The sequence below is a fragment of the Ornithorhynchus anatinus genome, chromosome 13 (genome assembly GCF_004115215.2).
Source record: "Ornithorhynchus anatinus isolate Pmale09 chromosome 13, mOrnAna1.pri.v4, whole genome shotgun sequence".
Lineage (NCBI taxonomy): Eukaryota > Metazoa > Chordata > Mammalia > Monotremata > Ornithorhynchidae > Ornithorhynchus > Ornithorhynchus anatinus.
In genome coordinates, this window is record NC_041740.1 from 29378193 (window position 1) to 29405086 (window position 26894).

The following is a 26894-nucleotide window of genomic DNA, read 5'->3' on the forward strand; positions in this document are numbered from 1 at the left end:
ATCTGGACACCTGTTGACTGCATATTGGCTTAACTCCTTCACCCCCACCCCCATTACCCTTCCCAGGAAGCTTTCGGCCGAGCTGAAAGAGGCCCAAGCCCCAGAATTCTCAGGCTGTGGCTGTCTGGTGTCCTGATAGAGACTCTACATGTGGCCTGTACTTTCAGCTTGCAGCATCAAATCCAGCCTCTGTTACAATGAAACATTGCCACATGAAAAGGAATCCTTTTTGAGAATTGTACATTAGATTTCCACTTTCCCTTGACAACGGAGGGCACGCTACCAAAAACACAGAAAAGATGGTGCATCAGTTTCAACCTAATTGATGGTCATTACTTTACACATTCCTTCATGGAAGCTGGATTTAGTGATTATATTCATTTGCATACTCAATTTATAATTCATGAGAATAGGAATTCTGATTATAGTATTTTAACTGTCCTTACATCGCAGACTTTAAAAAACAGTTTTCAATAGTTCATATTATATCAAATTCTCCCCCAGCATGTAATCCTGGATTCTGGTCTAGCCTGTGGTGCTCCACACAGTTCTGCTTGGACCCTGTTGGAAAGCTCAGGAAGAAGTATAACCTAACTCTGGCAAACCCCAACAGAACTTAAAACTTATTCTGATCCCAGTCAACCCTTGCTGTAGGGTGGAGATTTTCCCAGGAAAAAATGAGTTATCCAGGATTGCTTTTGTAAGGAAATATTAAGCACTGTTGATTTCTACAGTTTCCAAGTAGCTCAAGTTCCAGGTAACAGGATAACAGAACTGGCACCACAAAAGTACATCTACATTTTTGAGTGATAACAGATCTGATTACGTTTCATCTACTCAACACTTATGACTTTGCTTAGCATACATTGTTTAATACCATCATTATCATTAACAAAACCTGAAGGAATTTCAATTACCTTTTAGTGAGCAATATGGGCCTAGAACATTGGCTTGATATAATAAGTAGGAGAGGATAGCACTCAAAATCAAATTAAACCATACAACAGAAAAATTAAATGTTATGGCTCAAGGAGGAAATAACATTAAAACCTTGAATTTTGATATTTTGATCAGATATCGCCTGATAAAATACATTCTTAATGGTCATACTGTCACCACATAGCAGCTTGGAAAATAAAAAAAGGAACCACTAATTTTATTTTTTACATTACAAAACTTAACTCAGAAGCTGAAAGCTGGCCAGTTGTCTATATTTCAAATGAAAATATATCCTAGGTTACAACAGCAATGGATATTTATCTGAATGATAAACCTGACAAAAGTAATGCACTGTACTGAAGTAACACTTGGGCATAGCTAGTGAAATATTACAGTACTAAAGAATGAAGAGGGGAGGAAGATGTTGCCACTATATGCCAAAAGTATCAATTGTTTCACTATTGATAAGCACTTAATACATTGCATCCAGTGGGCACTAAATAAATACTACTCTTTTTGTTGTCAACACATATCTTAAGCATTGATGATGGAAATGGTCACCTAGCCAGCCTTTTGAAAAGTACTGTTTTTCAAACTCTCTAATTAGGTCTGGCCAGTTAACTGTAGGGAAGAAAATGAAAGCATTACAGGAGTGATGTGGCCTAGAGAAAAGAGCAAGGGCCTGGGAGTCAGAGGACCAGAGTTCTGATCCCTGCTCTGCCAGAGGCCTGCTGGGTGACCTTGGGCAAGTCACTTAACTTGTCCGTTCCTCGGTCTCCTGAACTATAAAGTGAGGATTCAATACCCATTGTCCATCCTATTTAGACTGAGCCCCGCGTGGTATAGGGACTATGTCCGAACTGATTAACTTGCATCTATTCCAGCACTTAAAACAGTGCTTGACACACAGTGAGTGTTTAACAAATACTAGTACTATTATTATTCTGACCTAGGAAACAAAGGGACTGGTTGTCTACATTTCCCAGAGGCCCTATTCAACTGCCAGAGATGGAAAATTACACCTACCTATCAGGTGCAACTAAAATTTTATAACAGAATACTGACAGGTCAAACTTCTCTCTCTTGGCAGCTCTCTGCTGTGCACCTGCCCGCCTTTCCCTGACCATGGGCTCTAATCCTGGCTCTTCCACTTGTCTGCCGTGTGACCTTGGGCAAGTCACTTCATTCATTCATTCAATAGTATTTATTGAGCGCTTACTATGTGCAGAGCACTGTACTAAGCGCTTGGAATGAATAAGTCAGCAACAGATAGAGACAGTCCCTGCCCTTTGACGGGCTTACAGTCTAATAGGGGAAGACAGACAGACAAGAACAATGGCAATAAATAAAGTCAAGGGGAAGAAGATCTCATAAAAACAATGGCAACTAAATAGAATCAAGGCGATGTACATTTCATTAACAAAATAAATAGGGTAATGAAAATATATACAGTTGAGCAGACGAGTACAGTGCTGAGGGGATGGCAAGGGAGAGGGGGAGGAGCAGAGGGAAATGGGGGGAAAAGAGGGTTAAACTGCGGAGAGGTGAAGGGAGGGGTGGTAGAGGGAGTAGAGGGAGAAGGGGATCTCAGTCTGGGCAGGTTTCCTGGAGGAGGTGAGTTTTAAGTAGGGTTTTGAAGAGGGGAAGAGAATTAGTTTGGCGGAGGTGAGGAGGGAGGGCATTCCAGGACCGCAGGAGGACGTGGCCCAGGGGTCGACGGCGGGATAGGCGAGACCGAGGGATGGTGAGGAGGTGGGTGGCAGAGGAGCAGAGCATGCGGGGTGGGCAGTAGAAAGAGAGAAGGGAGGAGAGGTAGGAAGGGGCAAGGTGATGTAGAGCCTTGAAGCCTAGAGTGAGGAGTTTTTGTTTGGAGCGGAGGTTGATAGGCAACCACTGGAGGTGTTTAAGAAGGGGAGTGACATGCCCAGATCGTTTCTGCAGGAAGATGAGCCGGGCAGCGGAGTGAAGAATAGACTGGAACGGGGCGAGAGAGAAGGAAGGGAGATGAGAGAGAAGGCTGACACAGTAGTCTAGCCGGGACATAACGAGAGCCTGTAGCAGTAAGGTAGCCGTTTGGGTGGAGAGGAAAGGGCGGATCCTGGCAATATTGTAAAGGTGAAACCGGCAGGTCTTGGTAACGGATAGGATGTGTGGGGTGAACAAGAGAGACGAGTCAAGGATGACACCGAGATTGCGGGCCCGAGAGATGGGAAGGATGGTTGTGCCATCCACGGTGATAGGGAAGTCTGGGAGAGGACCGGGTTTGGGAGGGAAGATGAGGAGCTCAGTCTTGCTCATGTTGAGTTTTAGGTGGCGGGCCGACATCCAGGTGGAGACATCCTGGGAGGCAGGAGGAGATGCGAGCCTGAGGGAGGGGGAGAGGACAGGGGCGGAGATGTAGATCTGCGTGTCATCTGCGTAGAGATGGTAGTCAAAGCTGTGAGAGCGAATGAGTTCACCAAGGGAGTGAGTGTAAATGGAGAACAGAAGAGGGCCAAGAACTGACCCTTGAGGAGCTCCAACAGTTAAAGGATGGGAGGGGGAGGAGGCGCCTGCTAAGGAGACCGAGAATGACCGGCCAGAGAGATAAGAGGAAAACCAGGAGAGGACGGAGTCCGTGAAGCCAAGGTGAGATAAGGTATGGAGGAGGAGGGGATGGTCAACAGTGTCAAAGGCAGCAGAGAGGTCAAGGAGAATTAGAATGGAGTAGGAGCCATTGGATTTGGCAAGAAGGAGGTCATGGGTGACCTTAGAGAGAGCAGTCTCGGTAGAGTGGAGGGGATGGAAGCCAGATTGGAGGGGGTCCAGGAGAGAATGGGAGTTAAGGAATTCTAAGTAGCGATTGTAGACGACTCGTTCTAGGATTTTGGAAAGAAAGGGTAGTTGGGAGATAGGGCGACAACTGGAGGGGGAAGTGGGGTCAAGAGCAGGTTTTTTAGGATGGGGGAGACGTGGGCATGTTTGAAGGCAGAGGGGAAGGAGCCATTGGAGATTGAGTGGTTAAAAATAGAAGTTAAGGAAGGGAGGAGGGCAGGGGCGATGTTTTTAATAAGGTGAGAGGCAATGGGGTCCGAGGCGCAGGTGGAGGGGGTGGCACTTGCGAGGAGGGAAGAGATCTCCTCTGAGGATACTGCAGGGAAGGATGGAAAAGTAGGGGAGAGGGTTGGTGGGGGGAGGGGAGAGGCAGAGGGGTGACTTTGGGGAGCTCAGACCTGATTGTGTTGATTTTTGTGATGAAGTAGGTGGCCAGATCATTGGGGGTGAGAGATGGGGGAGGGGGAGGAACAGGGGGCCTAAGGAGAGACTTAAAGGTCCGGAACAATTGGCGGGGGTGATGGGCATGGGTGTCGATGAGGGAGGAGAAGAAGTTTTGCCTGGCGGAGGAGAGGGCAGAGTTAAGGCAGGAAAGGATAAATTTGAAGTGTGTGAGGTCGGCTTGGTGCTTGGACTTTCGCCAGCAGCCCTCAGCAGCTCGAGCATAGGAGCGTAGGAGGCGGATAGAGGAGGTGATCCAGTGCTATGGGTTAATGGAGCGAGAGCGGCGGAGGGAAAGTGGGGAGAGAGAGTTGAGATGAGTAGAGAGGGTGGAGTTGAGAGCGGAGACCTGATCATCGAGAGTGGGAAGTGAGGACAGGGCGGCAAGGTGAGGAGAGATGCTTTTGGCAAGACGGATGGGATCAAGAGAGCGGAGGTGTCTGTGGGGCAGTAGCGAAGATTTGCAGGGGGAGGGAGTGTGAGAGATGAGGCAGGTGAGAAGGTTATGGTCAGAGAGAGGGATTTCAGAGTTGGTGAGGGAGTAGATAGTGCAGCGGTAGGAGATGACGAGATCGAGGGTGTGACCAAGTCGGTGAGTGGGCACGGTATGGTGAAGGAGGAGGTCGGCAGAGTCGAGGAGGGATAGCGGGCAGGCAGAGAGGAGTGATTGGGTACATCCATATGGATGTTGAAGTCTCCGAGGATCAGAGTGGGCAGAGAGAAGGAGAGAAGGAAGGTGAGAAAGGGGTCAAGGTGGTTGAGGAAGTCGGAGGTGGGACCAGGAGGGCGGTAGATTCATTCATTCATTCAATAGTATTTATTAAGCGCTTACTATGTGCAGAGCACTGTACTAAGCGCTTGGAATGAACAAGTCGGCAACAGATAGAGACAGTCCCTGCCGTTTGACGGGCTTACGGTCTAATCGGGGGAGATGGACAGACAAGAACAATGGCAATAAATAGAGTCGAAGGGAAGAACATCTCGTAAAAACAATGGCAACTAAATAGAATCAAGGCGATGTACATTTCATTAACAAAATAAATAGGGTAATGGAAATATATACAGTTGAGCAGACGAGTACGGTGCTGAGGGGATGGGAAGGGAGAGGGGGAGGAGCAGAGGGAAAGGGGGAAAAGAGGCTTTAGCTGCGGAGAGGTGAAGGGAGGTGGTAGAGGGAGTAGAGGGAGAAGAGGAGCTCAGTCTGGGAACGCCTCTGGGAGGAGGTGAGTTTTAAGTAGGGTTTTGAAGAGGGGAAGAGAATCAGTTTGGCGGAGGTGAGGAGGGAGGGCGTTCCAGGACCGCGGGAGGACGTGGCCCAGGGGTCGACGGCGGGATAGGCGAGACCGAGGGACGGTGAGGAGCGGAGCGTGCGGGGTGGGCAGTAGAAAGAGAGAAGGGAGGAGAGGTAGGAAGGCGCAAGGTGATGAAGGCCTTGAAGCCTAGAGTGAGGAGTTTTTGTTTGGAGCGGAGGTTGATAGGCAACCACTGGAGTTGTTTAAGAAGGGGAGTGACATGCCCAGATCGTTTCTGCAGGAAGATGAGCCGGGCAGCGGAGTGAAGAGTAGACTGGAAGGGGCGAGAGAGGAGGAAGGGAGGTCAGAGAGAAGGCTGACACAGTAGTCTAGCCAGGATATAACGAGAGCCTGTAGCAGTAAGGTAGCCGTTTGGGTGGAGAGGAAAGGGCAGATCTTGGTGATATTGTAAAGGTGAAACCGGCAGGTCTTGGTAACGGATAGGATGTGTGGGGTGAATGAGAGAGACGAGTCAAGGATGACACCGAGATTGTGGGCCCGAGACACGGGAAGGATGGTCGTGCCATCCACGGTGATAGAAAAGTCTGGGAGAGGACCGGGTTTGGGAGGGAAGATGAGGAGCTCAGTCTTGCTCATGTTGAGTTTTAGGTGGCGGGCCGACATCCAGGTGGAGACGTCCTGGAGGCAGGAGGAGATGCGAGCCTGAAGGGAGGGGGAGAGGACAGGGGCGGAGACGTAGATCTGCGTGTCATCTGCATAGAGATGGTAGTCAAAGCCGTGAGAGCGAATGAGTTCACCGAGGGAGTGAGTGTAAATGGAGAACAGATGACAGCGACAAGTATCTGGAGGGGGTGGTAGAGGCGAATGATATGGGCTTCAAAGGAGGGGAAGGAGAGGGAGGGGGGACTTTACTTCTCTGTGGCTCAGTTACCTCATCTGTAAAATGGGGAATGACACTATGAGCTCCAAATGGGAGAGGGACTGTGTCCAACCTGATTTCCTTGTATCCTCCCCAGAATTTAGTAAAGTACCTGGCACATAGTAAGTGCTTAACAAAAGGCATTATTATTATTATTGTTCATACTTCAATTCAGATATTGGCCAGAATTGGCTAGATTTAGGTCTATTTTCCTTTTGAATGTCCTGGGTGTGGACATTCAGTGTTGTAACTTCCTCTTTGTATCATAACTTCATCAAGTTAAGCACAATTATGATTTGATAACAAAGAAATGACTCTGGTTTGCTGAAGGTAAAGGTGCACATTTATTTTTCTGAAATTATCCAGATTTCCAGTGTACCCAAAATTTACTTCTGCTTCTTTATCAGTAATATTTATTGAGTGTAGGGAAGAGGCCTAGAAAATTAATAACCTTTCATTATTTTCTTTCCTTTCTACACACTATCAGTGGCAGTGTGAATGTTTAGAAATGCAGTAGTGGTAAAACCACACAAGCTAATTGAGGGTAACACATTTTATGGAAATAAAATACTTACTGTTTTCTCTTTGACTAATTCAACTTGATCAGATCTCTGTAATGGTGTTCCTTGAGCCTGGGTTTCTTCATGTTGAGTTTTTTCATCTTTGGATGTAGACTGTGGAATTACGGAGGGTAAATCCTCAGTTTTAACCTGTGGTTGTCTATCAACTTCCTCCTTTTCAGGAGGTCCTGTGTCTTTTGGCTTCTCTTCAACAATTTGTTCCTTAAGCTGACTTATATCTTGCTTTTGCCCCTCCTGTGAAGGTGGCTTTTTGTCTTCAGAGTCTGCCATCTTATCTCTTTCCAGTTTACTTTTTTCTGGTTTCTGATCTGTGTTTTCTTTAGAGCCTAGTTTCTCAAGGGAAGGTATTTTGGTGACTTCTTCTTGTGCTACTTTGAAAACTTCCTTTTGGGCTTCTTGTTCTTTCTTTGTTTCTACGGCATATGGTGGCAGGACTGGCATTTTCAGGAAAGGCTGCTCTGTCAGAAGAGGCTCACTTGGAGGACCAGCAGGTGATTTGGGTACTGGCTGGGCAGGGATGGATGGTAGTGATAGTGGCATTTTGTCCTCCTTGCCAAGTTGCCCCGATATTGCTCTTTGGGTCTGGCAGTTTAAGCAGAGCCATTCTTCAACCTGGAGAGAAAACAAATAGCATTTCATAAATTAATTACACTCAATCAATGATATTTATTCAGTACAGTATTAAGCAATTAGTATAAAAACATGTATAATGCTAAATGAATAAATCAACCATACATATAAAGAGAAAATGTAGCATCATACAAAGTCCTTTCCTCAGTTCCTGAACTAGACAGGAGGCTATTCACAAGTTGGCATAAGGACAAACAGTTTAAAAGTTCTATAAATTCTTATTTGGAATGGTAACTTAGTTTACTAGAGTAGTTAAGACTTGTATATGCTCAAATCTTACCAAGTTATTTTAAATTAGAAATATCCAAGGGAAGATGATTCTTATAAAAGATCAGAAGCCTCTCACATGAAAACATTTCAAAATACCATGACATAAGTAATACCACTATGGTCACAAAAATGGTCAGTAGTCAATCTGGCATATGGCAACAAAGGGCAACTAGAAATAAAGAAAGTTGCATTTTTTATGGTATTTGTTAGGTACCCACTATGTGTCAAACACTCTTGTAAGCACTGGGGTAGATACAAGTTAATTAGGGTGGATATAGTCTCTGTCCCAGTCTAAGTAGGAGGAAGAACAGGAGAACTGAGACACAGATAAGTTATGTGACTTGACCAAGATCGCATAACAAGCATTTGGCAGAGCTGGGATTAGAATCCAGGTCCTCTGATTCCCCATGGTGTTTCCACTAATTCCTGCTGCTTACTTTCAAAGGATTTGAAATGTTCCTTCTAATAGCCATTCTTGTCATAAATCATCATGTCTTTAGACATCTCAATGGCTGCGCGCACACACACACACAAAATATATTATACTATTCAATATATATATATATATATATATAAACATACAATGTAATGAAATTACATCTAGAACGAAAAACAATCTACCATATTTTTATGTTTCTCCTTGAGTGCGATTAGGCAGGTCTTTTGTTCAAAAAATTATGTTCTGAGAACTAGTATGGCATTAAAGAAATCACTGCTTACATTTAAGACTCTTGAGGGAATTTGGAAAAGAATAAACACTGCAAGCTCTTAGTGGAGTTAGGATAAAATATATGTTGGTATCATGGATGGGAAACCACAACCCTACTGCACTCAGGGAGGGTATTAATGAGCATAAAATGACACTGAATTGCCCCAAAATTGATCAAGGAAAATCTTAATGCTATCAACTGACAGGTGCTAAATCCATGAAAATGCACTATCTATATCTATCTATATAGATATATATCTCCTCACTTAGGGTGAGCACAAAAAAAAGAATAAAAAAACCCAAAATTCTTGGGGAAATAAAAACCCGAGCTAAGCTTTCCTGGATCAATAAGCAATTTGTTTCCTAGAACCTAACAGTTGTGATACAGAAACAACATCATTAAAGAAAAACCTCCAGTTTCAGACCAGTTGATCTTATCTGCAACTTGATGAAACTTTAAGGAAGGGATCCATTTGCCTGCCTTTTATAAGGCTGCAGCAATGGGGACGCTGAAAATGGGGATTCTCAGGGAAAGCAGTTCTGTTCTGTTGGGGTTGGCAATACTAATTTCAACTCCATTTTCTTGCAAACTTTCATTAATAGGAGGCCCCATAGAGATTTCTGTCATTAATGGAATAATCAACCAAGATATTAATTTTCAAAGGCCATTTTCTCCCTATAAAACATCAATCTGAAAAAAAATCAACCCACAGCCTCCCAAGAATAATTAAGAAAAACAAAATAAAAAAAGCCACCAATTTCCACTTACAAACTGTAGAATGAACACTTTCACAAGACAAGACCAAAAACTGATATCCATAACTGGCCATAAATACTACTCTGCACTGAGCAGTTTTCACCAATGAATACTTTACCTTCCATGAATAGTATTTATAATATGTAGACTATAGATTCTAAACTTGACTTGGAAGACCGTTTCTCTTCCTGACCTTTAAACTGTACTTGCATGAGATACTTTCCAATTCCTCTAATTTATTTTAAGATAATGACCTTTGATTTATTTACCTCCTGTCAAAATTGCAAATCTGGATACAAGTACTCATAACTCAACTGCAAGTTTATGCTTTCAGCATATTGTGGATTAGTGTTGTCACTAGAAATAAAGAATCAGGTGCTTTCGGTTGTCCTTATACACTGTTCTTCCGTAACACTACTTTACATTACACATTTTAAATAGAATGCTGGTGAGGAATGAATTTCAGACATGTGCCTGCCTTGACAGAACGCAACGAATGACAGAAGAAACACATCCATGACATAGGGTCCAGGCACATGAACCATGATGCAGATTTCCATGGGTTTGGAGAAGTGAGTGTACTTCCTATTGATTAAAAAAAAAAATCTTATTGCCCCAGCTACAATTTCTGGTGTCATGTTCTATACATTGCAACCCTCTATTTTTTTTAAAAGAGGTATTTATGTGACAGGGACTCAACTAATCGCTGGGGTAGATACAAACTAATCAGAATGGATGAAGTGCATGTCCCACCTGGAGTTCATAGTCTTGATCCACATTTTATAATTAGGTAGCTGAGGCACAGAGGAATTAAATAACTTGCCCAAGGTCACTCAGCAGACAAGTGACAAAACTGAGATGAGAACCCAAGTCCTTCTGACTCCAAGGCCCATGCTCTATCCAGTAGGCCTAGCAGCTTCTCAAGCAACTGCTCTCTATCATTTACTTTCTAAATAAAGGCAGGAAAAAAATACATGTGCATGTATTCTATAAGCAGTCATTCAAAATGTTCATCAAAATTTTATCCTGTTTTAAGAAATATGTAATAAACATAGAAACTGCTGTCATTATCAGAATGCCTGGCACTGTATTATGTAATAATCATAATAATGATGGTATTTGTTAAGATCTTACTATATGTCAGGCGCTATTCTAAATGCTGAGGTAGATAAAAGATGATCGGATTGGACACAGTCCCCGCCCCACACAGGATTCACAGTCATATTCCCCATTTTGCAGAAGAAGGAATTGACCACAGAAAAGTGAAGTGACTTGTCCAAGGTCAGACAGCCAAAAAGTGGCACAGCCAGGATTTGAACCATGATCTTGGAGACAATGCCCCCTCCCCTCAAGGAGTGTCTATCTTAGTGGGAAAGGAAAGTTAACAATAAAAACAAGTAACCTCACAAAAGAACTATTATGATCTGACTTACTGGGAGGCTGCAATTTTTTTTTAGTGTATTGAACTGATTTCAGGATGCCCGAGTGTGGAATTAACTGCTCTCCAGCTTTCCCCTCATCCTGCTACATCTATCAATCAATTAAATCAATCAATTAGGGGTATTTATTGAGGGTACTGCATTAACTGTTTGGGCGAGGATTCTTCTCCCCCTGTTTAAAATGCTTAATTATGTGAACAGTGCCAGAGAAAGATGAAATTGAATTCTAATTAATCTAACTATAAAGTAGTATTAAAATAGTCTTTTCTGGAAATAGAATGAATACCAGAGATAGAATTTCATGTTAACGCAAAAATAACAATTGGTTCCAAGAAACACAGAAGAGAAGAAAATTAGCACCTTAGGGAATGGGTTCTGTCAGGAATATATTTACAACTTGGTGATGTAGTGACACTACCTCTGAGTTGAGAGTATTATTTTGTTTTCCTTTTCATTTCGAGTCTGTTCCTGGTGGGTAGGGAATGGGTCTACTAACTCTGCTATATTGTACTCTCCCTAGATCTTAGTACAGTGCTATGCACATAGTTATCACTCAATAAATACCACTGAATGATCGATTGATTTGAGCAAAACCTCCCAGTGGGTCTTACCAGTGTCCATCACAGAGAAGTATATTTACTTCTCACAGCCTGGGGATGAATATCCCCACTGTGTTTTTTGTTGTTTCACAATGACCTAGGTTCCAAAATGCTACCTTTATCTGGTTATATCTATTTGTGAAATAGATGCATGAGATTATGGGAAGTAAGGACAAAGCCTGGTTGCCCAATTTTTGATGAATTACTCCCTCACCCATCTCTAAAGTTTTTGGTCATTCATTCATTCATTCAGTGGTATTCATTGTGAGCTATTTAGTGACGATGAAGAATACAGTAAAGGATTTTAAAAAATCATCTCCATCAACCAATTATATTTGAGCACTTACTATGTGCAGAACACTGTACTAAGCACTTGGGAGAGTACAATATCACAGAGTTACGTTCCCTGCCCACAACAAACTTACAATCTAGGGATTTTACTCTGTTGCTTGTTCCCAAGTACTAAGTACAGGAGACCAAACAAAAGGGACTCAAGTTCTGATACTGCTAATAATGATGTTCCTGAATTAAAACATTTGGGGCTCTGAAATGCCCAGACTTGACTCAAGCAAATGCTGTGCCCCTGTAAAGTCAGAGGAAAGTGGCCATGACACTTGCAAACTGTGATATTGGTTAAACCCTTACTATGTTAAAACACTTAGTATGTTAAAACCTTTACTATGCTTAAAGCTCACCTCCTCCAAGAGGCCTTCCCAGACTAAGCTCCCCTTTTCCCTCTGCTCCCTCTACCCCCCCTTCACCTCTCCGCAGCTAAACCCTCTTCTCCCCCATTTCCCTCTGCTCCTCCCCATCTTCCATCCCATCCCCTCAGCACTCTACTCATCCGCTCAACTGTATATATCTTCATTACCCTATTTATTTTGTTAATGAGATGTACATCACCTTGATTCTATTTATTTGCTATTGTTTTAATGAGATGTTCTTCCCCTTGATTCTATTTATTGCCATTGTTCTTGTCTGTCTCCCCGGATTAGACTGTAAGCCCGTCAAAGGGCAGGGACTGTATCTGTTACCGATTTATACATTCCAAGCGCTTAGTACAGTGTTCTGCACATAGTAAGTGCTCAATAAATACTATTGAATGAATGAATGAATGTTCCAAGCACTGTATTAAGCACTGGGGTTGATAAAATATAAGCAAGTCCCACATAGGGCTCATAGTAGAAGGGAGAACAGGAATGGAATCCCCATTTTGCAAATGAGGAAAATGAGGTACAGATAAGTTATATGGCTTTCCCCAGCTCAAACAGCTATTAAGTGGCTGAGCTAGGATTAGAACCCAGGTCCTCTATTTTTTTTTATGGTATTCATTAAGTGCTTACTATTTGCCAGGCACTGTTCTAAGGACTGGGGTAGATACAAAGTAATCTGGTTGGACACAGTCCATGTCCCACTTGGGGCTCACAGTCAATCTCCATTTTACAGATGAGGGAATTAAGGCATGGAGAAATTATGTGCTTGACCAAGGTCACACAGCAGGTAAGTGGAAGAGCCAGGTTTAGAACCCTGATCCCTCTGATTTCCAGCCCTGTGCTCTTTCCGCTAGATCACCAAATGCTTTAGATCACCAAATGACTCTCTTCCTTTCACTCAGGGACCAGTTTCTTCCAAAGTAAGAGATGATGATTTCTCCATTCTTTAGGCAGGCTGATCTGAAAAGGGTCCTGTTAAATTTGGGATAGCTGGTCTCCTTAAGAGTCACCCCTCATCTCTCTGCCTTTTATGTAATCTTATTTCCAGATAGAGTGTTAGTAATGACAATTTGCAAATGTGTTTTCTAGTCAGATCACAAGCCCTTGGCCTATTCAGCCTCCCCTGGATGTAAAGTAGTTACTACAAGTAATAATGTAAAATTAACCAAGATAAATCTGATTGAGTCCTATTAATAGGGCAAGACAATTACAACTTGAACCTTTCACACATAGTTAGTCCCCTCAGAACTTGACAGAAAGTATAAGGCATTGTCCATACTGCCTGCTATTCCTCATCCCAGACCACCACCATCACAAACTCAGGGCTCAAGGATCCCAAATAATCCCAAAGTTTCCCTTAGCGTCACAAGGAGAGGCTATTTGATGCTTCCCCAAAGCTCACTCCAAGCAGTTTATTTCAGTCTATGATAGCTGGTTGAGGTGAGGACTGGTGCCTCCAATGCCACATTAAGGGTGAAGGAAGCGACCAGAGAGGGGCTCCGGGATCTGAAGATCAATCAATCATATTTATTGAGCGCTTCTGTGTGCACAGCACTATAAATACTTGGGAGAGCATTATATTACAGAGCTGACACCTTATAAGAATTTATAGTCTAGAGGCTGATCCAGGGGAACTGGTTCAGCTTCAAATGGTGAATCTCAACAAAGTACGAAAATCCCTGCTTTGAGGGATTCTGATAGATCCTAGCAGTGACCTAGAGGATGCTCAGACTACATTATCTTGGTCTCATTGTGACCAGTCACTCTTCTTTGAACAGGAAGAGCAAGAATTTGGGGTCCTGTCCCTCCCCTTAAAAACCTTGTAATCTTAAAAATCTTAAAATCTTGTAGTCTCTAAGGTCCAACCCAGTCATCTTTCAATCCTTTAACCAATTCAGAACATTAGTATACTTGTATAAAATTCCAAGTGGCTGAGCCCAAACTTAGTTTTTTCAATCTTCTTATGTCTTTCCTTATATTTATAAGTGCCTCACCCATTAGGGTGTGAGCTCCTTGCGGGCAAGGACACATCTTGTGCTTCTGTTGTACTTTTACAAACATTTAATACAGCATTCTTCACTCGGTGGATGCTCAATAAATTATTTTTATTATTATGGTATTTAAGTGTTTACTATGTGTCAAGGAATATTTTCCTGCCTTATGCTTGCCAGAACTGGACACTGGACAATAGTGACAGCTACACTAATATATGAATTTTGGCTATACGAATATCAAGCTGATGAGGTACCCATGGGTTACAGCAGAAGAATACAATGATCTACTATGCCTGATGAGATGTTTGTTTCACCATTTCAGCATTTTGGGAAAAAATTAGTATTATGAGATTCAAGTCCACTTGCACATGCTGACGTAAATGCTCGCACACACCTTAATATATCCATAACCACAACACCTATCAATCTCACCTGAATTGATGGAAGACTATGTCAAAAACGTGAAAGGAATAACTTCAACTCCAGTCAATTCTTTAATTAGAGTGATTTAATTTATACACATAATTTACTTCATAAAACTGGAAAATACCGTTTCCCACTGACCTTAAGTTCTTATTTTAATAAAAGGATCCTTTAAGTTGGGAAGATGGAGATTTATTAGAACAACACACCTGAATGGAAATTCCACCAGCTTAAAAGGCTGCTACAAATCTCTTCAGTATACAGACTCACAAGAATAGATTATGGTAGCTTTCACAAATTGTCAAACCTCACAGACTGGGGAGATTTATTCTGGCTGAATAACAGGATCAGAGGAGTCTCTATTAAGACAGATAAATATTTTTAATGTATCTATACATTCCTTTACGTTTACAGTAGCATAAAGTGTTAGAGGAAGGTAACGTTAGAAAAGGTTAATCAGTCATGATTACAATTAATCCACCCCAGAAAGTTATTATCCTTCTTTGCTATTAGTGGGTGCATACTTCAACAAGCAACACTCTTTATACTTTTATAATGTAATGCTCAACACACAGGAGGCGGAGAGTAAATACTACATTGGTAATAATAATTATCATATTTGTCAAGCACTTATTATGGGCCAAGCACTGTCCTAAACACTGGGATAGATACAAGGTAATCAGGTCAGACACAATCCCTTTCCCACATAAGGCTCAAAGTCTAAGGGGGATGAAGGACAGGGTATTTCAACCCCATTTTGTAGATAAGGAAACTGAGGTCCAGAAGTGAAGTGACTTGCCAAAGGTCACAGGGCAGGCAAGAGGCAGAGCTGGGATGGCTTAGTGGCAAGAGCACGGTCTGGGGACTCAGAGGTCATGGGTTCTAATTCTGGCTCTGCCACTTACCAGCTGTGTGATTTTGAGCAAGTCACTTCACTTCTCTGTGACTCAGTTACCTCATCTGTAAAATAGGGATTGAGACTGTGAGCCCCATGTGAGACAACCTGATTACCTTGTATCTACCTCAGCTCTTAGAACAGTGTCAAGCACAAGTAAACGCTTAACAAATACCACCATCATCAACTCAAGTCTTCTAAATCCCAGGCCTGTGCTTTCGATAGGGTCACACTACTTCTCTGCTGCTAATCCAACAAAGTACACACTAGTTATAACTTGACAATCTTTTCTGCACATTTAAGAATCAGTTTTCCCCTAAGGGATCCTAAGGCTGATTATAATTAGTAATCAGGTATCACTTTTCTTTTCCTAATAGCCAAGGTTTAAACCAATAAATTCTCCCTAAGGAGGATCTATTTTAATTGCCAATTGATTTCATAATCCCTATCAAAGATTAGGTCGTGGATATGCTTTCTCTTGCTCTCTTTACATTAAGAATTTTTTTGTTCGATAAAGCTAAAAAAGACCTTAATAAATTTTACAAGACAATCAAGGGGATCAGTGGACAAGGCCCCAAATGCTGAAATTAGGCTGAAATTAGCCTTGAATGCAAAGCAACCTTTGTTTGAAAGAAAGAGTAAAGGTACAATAAGAGGGAAAGCTGTCAGACAGATTGGATTACATTTATCATTGATTTCATTTTGCTCTGCATCAATCAAGTACTTCTAAGGAAACTGAATACTATTGTCCTTTGATAAAGTACTATATACCACAAGAAGATAGTTATTTGATATTATAAAGCGCTTAAAATAACAATACTCATTAATCATATATAATAATACTGAGGTTACTTTCCGGTAATCTTTAATTTCTTAGGGTGTAGGGTCTGTTCAGCTCATGGATGAGGTATGCCCCTTTCCGCAATTTCAAAGGGTTTCTTTTCTCAGATTTTCTATGGCATCCCTTCTGGCAGAGATCAACTGAAGAGATCCATATCTGAGCTCCCTGCTGCAGTTGCTTACCTGCCCTCTGGGAACTAGAGGAAGCCAGATTTCTGGGCAGCCTTGGCAGTGACAGTGTCTGTTGTCTCCACTTTTCCAATTGCTGCTGCTCCACTCTAAACTGAACTTGTTTGAATGTTTCCTCTGAGTTGGTACAAGGATTCCTACATGTTGCTACTGCTTAGATGCTACGGCCTTCATGTTTTTCCTCTATGTGTGTCTTCTTTGCTGAGTGCATGTCCCTCTTGCCCTCTGAATCTCCCTGAAAAAAGATGTCTAGCCCACAAGCAGCAGAAGGTGAGGGGTGGTTAGGTCCCAGTAGGTTGGCTGGGATCCTGGGTGGTAGTCATCTTGATAAGGTTTCTGGTGAGGAAGCCAACTTGAATGTCTGAAGTAGTGGTCATCTTGGGAGTTTGGGAAGGCACATATGGCCATCCCTGCAATGTTTCAATACAGTGATGGCACTGACCAATGTTTCAATACAGTGATGGCACTGACCTGGGAATTTAGATTCCTTCAGTGTGAATGTGTTAACCCATAGTATCAGATAATTAGCTGAGTCCAGAACCTATCTTGGGTTTTTGGTGCCTCTCCTCTTCCTTCTTTAGCTCCTCCTTTCAGACTGCCACTCTCTATCTGTCCCGCCCCCCCCCCCCCCATATCTTTATAGCCAACCCTGAACCATCATTACTACTACTACTATTAACACTTATTAAATGCCTATTCAATAAAAATTATTATTATTATGGCATTTGTCAAGTGCTTACTATGTGCAAGCACTGTTCTAAGCCTTGGGGTAGATACAGTGTAATCAGGTTGTCCCATGTCTTAATCCCCATCTTACAGATGAGGTAACTGAGGCACAGAGAAGTTAAATGACTTGTCCAAGGTCACACAGCAGACAAGTGGTGGAGTCAGGATTAGAACCCACGGCCTCTGACTCCCAAGCCCATGCTCTTTCCACAAAGCCACAATGCTTCTCTAATTGCCAAGCTAAGGTACTAGACACTTGGATAGATAAAAGTTAATCAGGTTGGACAAAGTCCCTATCCCACATAGGACTCAGTCTCCAGAAAAGGTACTTCATTCACAATTTAAAGATGAGGAAACACACACAGAGAAGTTACATGACTTGCCCAAGGTCATACAGCAGGCAAATGATGGAGCTGTGAGAAGAACACTGGCCCTCTGACTCCCAGCCCGTTCCCTTTCCACTAGGCCATATTTCTTCATTTATCTTGAGGGGCAACATTACCCAGTGTAGAGAACACAGGTTTAGAAGAAAGGAGACCTGGAGTCCAATCCTACTTAAATCACTGTCAGACTGAATGATCTTGGGTAAATCACAACCATTCAGAGCCTCAGTTTTCCTATCCCAACTGAGGATAAGAAAGCTGCCACTCCCTCACTCCCACATACACACCCAGATTTCTTAGATTGGGAGTTCCATTTAGGATCAGGACTGTGTCCAATCTGTTTATCCTGACCCTATCACCACATTTAGCACAGTGTTGTAGCCCACATTGCCCCTCACTTCTCCACAAGTGAAATGGAACAAGTTTCTTTGTTTCTCCTAGTTAGATTGGTTCTTCCCTTTGGCAAGTTCCACCAGTGTGGCATACTGTTTTCAAACACTTTTTTGAATTTTTTTTATTACTTGGATTCAGAGCCTGACTGCTTTCATACTAGTTGGTTGATCTGATTTCACAAAGTTGCCTAAGTACTATTTTCCCCAGTCAGCCTAGTTATTAAAACTAAAGCTAAATACAAATTTGCCACACCTGCTTGACAGCTTCCACACAGAACAATGGTTCCAATCCTCCCCCTTTCTCATGTCCATTGTTTCAGGGTACCTCATGTTCCCGAATTCGAGCAAGCAGAGACACAGGGGTTTCTTCTGGGACACACAGGGCCTTTCCACAAAATTGAAGGGATCTGGGGCCTTCAAGGCTGCCCATCTTAAAATCCACACTCCTCCAACCCCTGCCCTGGGCAGACAGCCTCGTGTAAGGGTGGGTGTGGGGAGGAAACCTCTCCAGGCTGAAGGCAGGAGTGCTTCCAGCTCAACAGATGGAAAGATGCAGGCCCTGCCAAGAGTTTGTGTCGGATTCCCTCATGTAAGGGTAGAGGAACAAGAATCCTGGCCAGAAATTGTCCAAATCATTGTCAGTTCTGAAAGAGCATGCCTCTGGGTGGAGAACATGCCACGGTGAATTCAACTTTTAAAAATCAAACAAAATAACTCTGAGAAAGGGGAGAGGCATCTTTTCACCATGAGGTACGGAATTCGATGACCTCCATCTAGGGTATTTAAGAATGGACATTTTTGATAAATCAGAGTTAAATTTGAAGGTTTCTGTCCATGGATGCAGTAACTCATCACTGTTATTCCAACTTCTAAAATATAGGAAACTCAAACCTAGCAATTCTAGGCCTCAGCTACTTGTGGGCAAGGAATATATCTACCAACTCTTATGGTGAACTCTTTCAAGTGCTTAGTGGACTACTCCAGTGCTCTGCACACAGTAAACTCTCAGTAAAAGATTGATTAATGGGAGAAACAAATCTGTAGATACTGCTTGAAGACAGCTTTAAAAACAAGTGCTCCTGCCAAAACTTCAGTTCACAGCCACTGCCATGCTTTGTGCCCTTTATCTTCCACTGCAGTCTGCCTAAATCACTTTCTAAAACCACCTCTGGGCCAGAATGTCTGTTGAGCAATGGCCACACTTTAACCAAGCGTCACCCTATAGAGATCATTGCTGGCCTTCCCATAAGACACTAAGAATGTGGAGTATCCACAAACTCTAAGGTGACTATACCTACACATTTTTGTGTGCTGGGGACACCTCTGAAAAAAGTCTAGTCTAATTTTACCTGAAAAATTTACCTGCAATGCAAACTTTCTTCAATAATTTTTCACACTATTGAAAGACTTTCAGACCTCACTAGGTAAAGCTTATGAGTAAAAGAGTATAGGAAGAGCAATTCAAATCATGTGGCCTTCAGAGTTTGGAAACCCTGCTCCTAGGATGCATCAAGTGAAAATCAATCAGTGGCATTTATTGAGTGCTTACTATGTGCAGAGCACTGGGAGCAGGAGAGTGTACAACAGAGTAAATAGATACGATTTGGTCTCCAACGGCATTCAGAAATGTGCATAGTCAATTAGCAGTCGGATATCCAAGGAGCTGAGCATTTTATAATTACACTGCTGGTTATCAGGGCCAGTTCTCCAACTACACGGCCAAGTGCTCTGATGGAATTTTCTTTGTGTTCTACCGCTTTACTGCTCCCCACGTGGCAATAATTCTGTCTTCTAGACGGAACTGGCTCCCCTTAGGGAGCAGGAACACAAAATCTGATTGCACAAAATTGTTCCATCTGTGAGAGCTGAAAATCAGGGTAAAAAAATAGCATAAATGCTAGTGATGGATGGAGACACCTAAAAGACAGTACCTGATGAATAGTACTCTGAGTTTGTTCTCTGCTGACGTCTGGGCTACATAGACTGAAGAAATACTTGGCAGAAAACTTTGTTAAATCCAGGTTTCAGGTGAGTTATTTTCCTACAAAGAGCTTATGCACTATTTGAGAGGCTGGCTTTCCCAGCCCTGTCCAGGTTATACAAAACCAGGTCTGTGTCCTACTGGATAAGACCCCCATTGAACTAGATAATTATAAACCTAGCAAAGTGCTTTGTTCTTCAACATAGAAGTGACACAGTAATGAATGGCACATTGCTCCCAGATAGACTGTAAAGTTTATGACCATACACGAAGCCATTCTTGATACCCAGGTGCCATGGCACCTTTCCCAGAACCAATTTGATTACTGGGACCTAGAGGAGACAAAAAGGCATCTTTCACTTGATTCACCAGGCCTAGCTGCTTCAAGAATCCCTCTAATAGGCACAACTGACTCTAGGTAATTTCCTGGACACTGGCAACCTAGCATGAAGGTTGGAGAATGCTGGCTTCTGGCAGTAGCCCCTTGGTGACTTGTTCGTCTTCCCCAAGCAGGCATTCCTTTGAAAAAAAAGATGCCTTAGGAGCTTTAGCTAGAACCCAGTGGAAGATTGGGGGGGGGGGCACAGTGCCATAACACAGTGCTGGCCTGCTTTTGCTCTAAGCCTATTTCAAGCAGAAGCTAAGCCTCCCTGGGCAACAACATTAGTGCTCATTAGCACAATATCGGGAAGGGACTGAAACACTGAACTTCAAACTGTTACAGATTGGTTCCAAATGCCATGGTGAGGAGTTTCAAAAGGGTCACAGAAATGATAGATAAATGTCCGAGAAAGAGTTGGAAAATGCTGATGCTTGGAACGGGTGAGCTATTTCAATTATTTTCAAAACATCACTCCCAACCCCTTCTTCACCACTGAAACAACGGTTGACTCAAAACTGATGTTTGAGCACACTGAAGTCTTCAGAAAGGCAAGTACTCTGTGGTAAGAGAAATTACTGCTCATTTTAAACATCTTGGGAATCTTTCTTTTACCCTCCCCTCTACCTCCCAATTAAACACCAACTCTTGTGGTGAATCTTTAAGACAAAAGGACAAAAAATGATTACTATATATTCTATGACTTACCTTAGGAAGTTTATATGGGCAATAATATCCTAAATAATGCAACTTGACATTAATAATACTATTCCAGCACAAGAATGACAATATGGGAATTTCTTTACTCTTTCAAAAAACTTAATTGAATAGACTGAGATAATACACGCTAGTATTACAGTACATAAATACCACAGTGTAATTTAATGCAAACACTGAACACACAATTTGGTTATGTTAAATGTCCTACTTGAAAGAGGACAAAAGTGATTACAAATCTGGGCTTCTTTTTTGTGAGAATATGCCGGAACAGCAGTCTAACATGTTTTGGCCACAGGTGACTTCCTGAAAGGAAGATCTTCAGTTTCCTTTTTTAAATTTTATAATTATCTCAAATTATAATTTGAATGATGATTTTAAATAACTTTTCCCAAGTATTTTCCCATTAGCCATCTCATTTTGTTCTCAAAACAGCCTTGTGAGTTATATGAGATAAATTGTATTTTCCCCATTATTCAGATGAGGAAGGTGAAGCCCAGATTAAGCTAAGTGACTTAGTCAAAGTCTCACAGTAGATGAATGGCAAAATTGAGGTGGCTCCTGATGGCACTTGTGAATAGATCTAACAGGCCAATGTAAGATAATGCGTTACATAAGTTATATGGCCTCACATGATGATGCCTTATGTGACCATTTACAAAATTTGGTGAAGTTTGGTTAATAGGAATCAGGAAAACTATGGCAAGTGAGAAAAACTACAGCCTGCAGAAGGTAGTTGGCTCAAAAAAGAATCTGCTAATGAATGGCTCCAATCCCTTCCCTTTTTCCCCTTCTCTCAAGGCAAAGGCGAGGAGACATTGTAAAATCCATTTTTAAAATAAATTTTAAATTTTAAGAAGTCATAAAAAGTGATGTCTTTTTAAACCTGACATTTAGAATCATTTTTCTTATTTTCAGTTTACCACAAATTATTCTGTGGACACTAGTCCAAAACTGCAGGGAACTTTTTGCTTCATTGTTTCATAGCACGGCTGGAGACAGACTTTACCAGAAAATTGAAGGTTTTTGAGAAAGGGGATACACTCTTACCTCCTTCGAAACCTTCCTTAAAGCTTAAATATATCCTCCCATAGGTCATCCCAGACTAAGCTGTTTATTTCTCCTATCCACCCTCCCTTCTGCATCAACTATGCACTTGTCTGTGTAGCTCTTAAGCACTTTGATACTCAACCCATCTCCACAATACTTATGCAGATATTCTTGTATTCTAATATTTCCCCTATCCAAAATTCCAATTTAATGTCTGTCTCATGGCTACTAACTCTACTGTACTGTACTTTCCCAAGAGCTTAGCTCAGTGCACTCTGCACTTTAAGTGCTCAGTAAATACCTTTGATATTTGTTTTATGAAAAGCTGTATGCAAGCTATACTGAAAAGCAAAGAGCAGCCTGACCCCCACAGAATTCCACTTCTGGAAAGTTTTCAGACTTTTTTTTTTTTTTTAGACTTCCTTCCCAGGGTGCCCATTGTTTCTAACAGTGGTAGTGGACTTTTGTTATTACGTTTTCCTAATTACCCCTTAGGGAGAAAGTAAAAGGAAATATTGTACCATGCAACACAATGAAGTGATCATCCAAAGATAGTTATCTGTTCAGTGAGAAATTTGCCAAAACTGAACTGAAATCCCATTGAAATCTGTATTTGCACTTGATCTTGGAAAAACAGGATTCTATGACACCAGTTCATCAAAAGTATTGATTAGTGAATGGATTAAAATTACCTGAAGCGCGAGTCAAGAAACGAGATTTGGATCTCGTGGTTTTAATAATGCATGACTTTAGACTAGCCACTTAAAAAAGTGCAACTAGTAACCTAACTAAAAACAAAGACAATATTTGTATATTTGGAATGTCTCTCAGATGGAGTGAATGCCTCTAAATGAGTAAAAGGGTTATTATTAATTTAATAGAATCCTTTGAAAGGAAAATAGGCTCTAATGGGCTTTTAGAACTTCTAAATCCTCTGCATAACTAAACACTTTCCCATATTCCTATTCCTGAAATAGTCTCATCCTAATATGTTTATAAAAGCAGTGCAATCATTTATATCATAATGCATGTTCTCACTACACATTTTGGCTAGAACACTGTTAGGGAAGTAGGGACCTGTAATCTGAAGTTGCAGGTTTGTTGGGTGAAGACATATTAGCAAAAACAGCATGCCTGCATCCACACGGTATTGGAATGGGCAAATACTACAGCACATGTTTTCCTAAAAATGTGGCAAGTAGCAAGAATGCCACCACTGTGATGAAGTATTGGGTGTATTGGTAAATGCGGTAATGAGACATGGAGCCCAAACAAAAAGAAAGTTGTAAAACTATAGAAACTTTGCTAGAATGGAAAGTGGATTAGTAAAATGGGAATAATTTTAGAGTAATTTGTTAGTTTAGGATTCTGAATTGGCACACCATCAGTTCCTATAACCCCAAGTGTTAATGTCTGCATTTCGACCTCCCCCTTTCCTGTGAAAATCGACTTGAATTAGGACCACTGTTTTCTAACATCAATGACAATTCTCAGATCCTCATTAAATTCCTAATAATGATAAAATGAAGGTGATAAAATAATAAATGATAAATGATAAAATGAAGGTGCCACCGTCTCTATAAAATAATTATTTTTCTTTAGAAAATGTATTGAATTGGGTGGGATCAGTTAAACAAGTATTCATTGAGTTCTTTACCCTAAATGATTATAACTGATTTACAAAATGGTTTGCAATTGAAAAGTAGAGGTAAAACCAAGGTTTGTCTAGAAAATAAATGAGTTGATTAAAAAAAGTCCAGAAATGAAACTATATGGGATGACTGGGGTAGAGGCCATACTGGCAAGTTTGAGAATTTAAAGAAGGGTTGATCAGAGAAAGCTTTCTGGAACAGATGGAACATAATAAGTATAATAATAATGGTGTACCCTCAGCACTTATTATGTGCCAGACACTATACTAAGCGCCAAGGTGGATACAAGCAAATTGAGTTGGACACAGTCCCTGTTCCACATGGGGCACAAAGTCTCAATCCTCATTTCACAGATGAGGTCACTGAGCCACAGAGAAGTGAAATGACTTCCCCAAGTAGGCCCAAGTTGTTTCCAGTCAGAAGATTGCAAATGGTGGACCCATTCCAGAATGAGGATATCATAGAAATCAATCAATGGTATTTACTGAACGCTTACTATGTGCAGAGCACTGTTCTCATTCTGCCCCACGCTTAAGCTCACCTGTGGCTCTCCTCCACAGCTAATTCATCCCCCGTTGTCATCCTGAATTAGCCAGATCTGTGCACATCAATGCTGTATTAGAAATGGGACAAACTCTAGAGGATCCCCTGTATACATGCCCACATGAATTCAGCAGTTGGTTAGCTTACTATGCTTCTTAGACTCTGCACATGGTCTTGTGCTAATTTAGAGTAGTGTATAAACATGCCAAGTGACTATATCTGAACATGAAGCTTCTGATCAGTCTGTTTTCTGAGACAGGCAATGCATTTTTCTAAACTTGATCATTAAAAAGTTTGCAAGAATTCTGTCAAAACTGTAAAATGGTCAAATTTTGCCTATTTCAGGATTTAGAGTAAACAGTGAAAATGGGAGGCAGTACAGACTAGCAGAAAACTTGGGACTTGGAGTCAGGAGAACTGGTTATCATCTCAGCTCTGCCTCAAGAAACGCAGTTGGTAAACTAAATTGTGATAATGTGAATTGAAATGGGCCTGGGACTCAGAAAGACCTGGGTTATAATCCCAGCTCTGCCACTTGTCTGCTTTGTGACATTGGGCAAGTAACTTTACTTCTCAGTGCCTCAGTTACATTACCTATAAAATGGGCCCTGAGACTGTGAGCTCCATGCAGTTCATGGACTGGGTCCAACCTGATAGCTAGTCTCTACCCAGAACTTAGTACAGTGCGGGCACATAGCAAGCACTTAAATACCATTAATTTTTTTTTTTTTAAAAAAGGCAAACAAACAAGAATTTATCTAAGGCCACGACAACATATCATACATTCTTAGTAGTATCCTGAAACTTATCAATATATAGCTAAAAGGTGGTTACATAAAGAACTAATAACAGAAATGCATTCATGGCTCTTCTGAAACAATGCCTTGAAGAAAGAAATAATGGCATTTGTTAAGCACTTACTATAGAGGTTTAGAAAAATACAATTATAGCCCTGGCATTTCAAGAACATCATACATTCATGCTCTAAATATATAAATGTGTGTGTCTTAATTTGAGTCCAGAAATGGTATACTGAATTGAATGGTATACTGAATTGGACTAACCGATTTGGTGATTGAAGACGATAGAGCTAGGATCAATAAACTTGGAAATAATTGAAAAAATGATGGTGCTTTAATAATCACGGCAAAGTAAAGCCTAAGAGCTTGAGAAAAAGAGAACTGCAAGAATTTAGTACCTTTACTGAGCCCGAGTCTGTTTAATTAGTAGACACATCAACAGCTGTTAACAGGTTGCCAGAGCACGATAAAAATTTAAGTAATGCTAAATTGTGCACTTAGCTTCAAAGTCCATCAGAAAGTTTAATAGCATTCTAAACTACCCTAATGCAGGCAATTCAGATGAAAGAAAAATAATTATAATTATGAGATTATTTGGAAACATGTTTTTAAACATAAAAAAAGAATCAGTTTCAACAAAGAGTGCCAAGCCCATTCTCCTGAATCCAATGCCAGATGCTATCTAAAATTGAAAATATAAATTTCAAAAGTACTTTCATAACCAGTGTCCACCTTCAGTCGCAAATGCTTCTGGCCACTGTAACAAAATGGCACTCAACTGCAAGTTAAGTAATGCATTCATTGATCACATGCTATGTGCAGAGCACTGTGCTAAAGTGCTTGGAAAAGTACATTAGAGGTGAAAGACAAAATTGCTGCTCTCAAGGTACTTCTATTCTGAAATAGCAAATCGAGTAATGGCAACTCAATTAGCTCCTTTCAATCAATTAATGGTATTTGAGTGCTCACTTTGTGTGGATTGGGTATTCTAATAAAATAGAAGCTGAAGTCACAGTCACTTTTTTTCTATTTCTCATTGAAAACAAAGCATACCAGCTCAATCTGCAACAACTACTGGGATTTAGTGCCTCAGGAAGGTAGCCATGATCATCCATCTGTCACAAAAGACCAAGTTGGTTTCCTTGCCATCATTTTCCTACATCAATTTTGCTTAAATAATCAGCAAAATAATTGCTGCTTGCTGTTTTAGTCTTTGTTTAATGTCTGTTGGACTGCCAGATACCTCCATTTGTAAAGGATTATCCCTATTTCTTTGTCAATCCAAATTTTATTTTTAAGGGTATTTAAATGTTCACTATATGCCAAGCACTAAACACTGGGATAGTTACAACATATTCAAGTTGGACATAGTTTCTGTCTCCCATGACATTCACAGGGAATAGGATTTAATCCCCATTTTACAGATGAGGAAACTGGGGCCCAGAAAAGTTAAGTGGCTTGCCTATGGTTACATAGCCAGGCAATTGATGAAGCCAGGATTGAAATCCAGATCCCCTCACTCCCAAGCCTGTGATTTTTCCACTAGGCCACATGGTGATTTTTTTCTGGGCATTATTCTTACAATTACCCAATAGCCAAAGAAAACCATTGAACCACATGGAATCAGAATGCAACATGCACATTCTGTGGGGTTTTTCTAACCCTGGAAGCAATGCATACAGGGAAATATGAATACCAATAAAACATACTAGTCTCATGTTGCCAGGTAACAAGTTCTAAAGAGTCCTTTCCCAGGGGTTCTTCCTCCATCTTATAATAGCCAGGTAAATAGGCTCTCTTCTCACTAATGGGAAAATATAGATGGGTCTGCTTTTAGAGTGACCATTTCTCTTCATTTTTTATTGA

The 26894-nt window shown here is 41.3% G+C and overlaps 1 protein-coding gene across 1 annotated transcript in view; it reads right to left on the reverse strand.

Annotated features, from left to right (window-relative positions):
* Positions 1 to 26894, reverse strand: part of PCLO (piccolo presynaptic cytomatrix protein) — a 288802-nt gene that overhangs the window by 142221 nt on the left and 119687 nt on the right. Inside the window, exon 4 of the mRNA XM_029077273.2 lies at positions 6942 to 7559. Within this exon, the coding sequence (XP_028933106.1) occupies positions 6942 to 7559 (618 nt within the window). The remainder of the gene's footprint in view (positions 1 to 6941; positions 7560 to 26894) is intronic.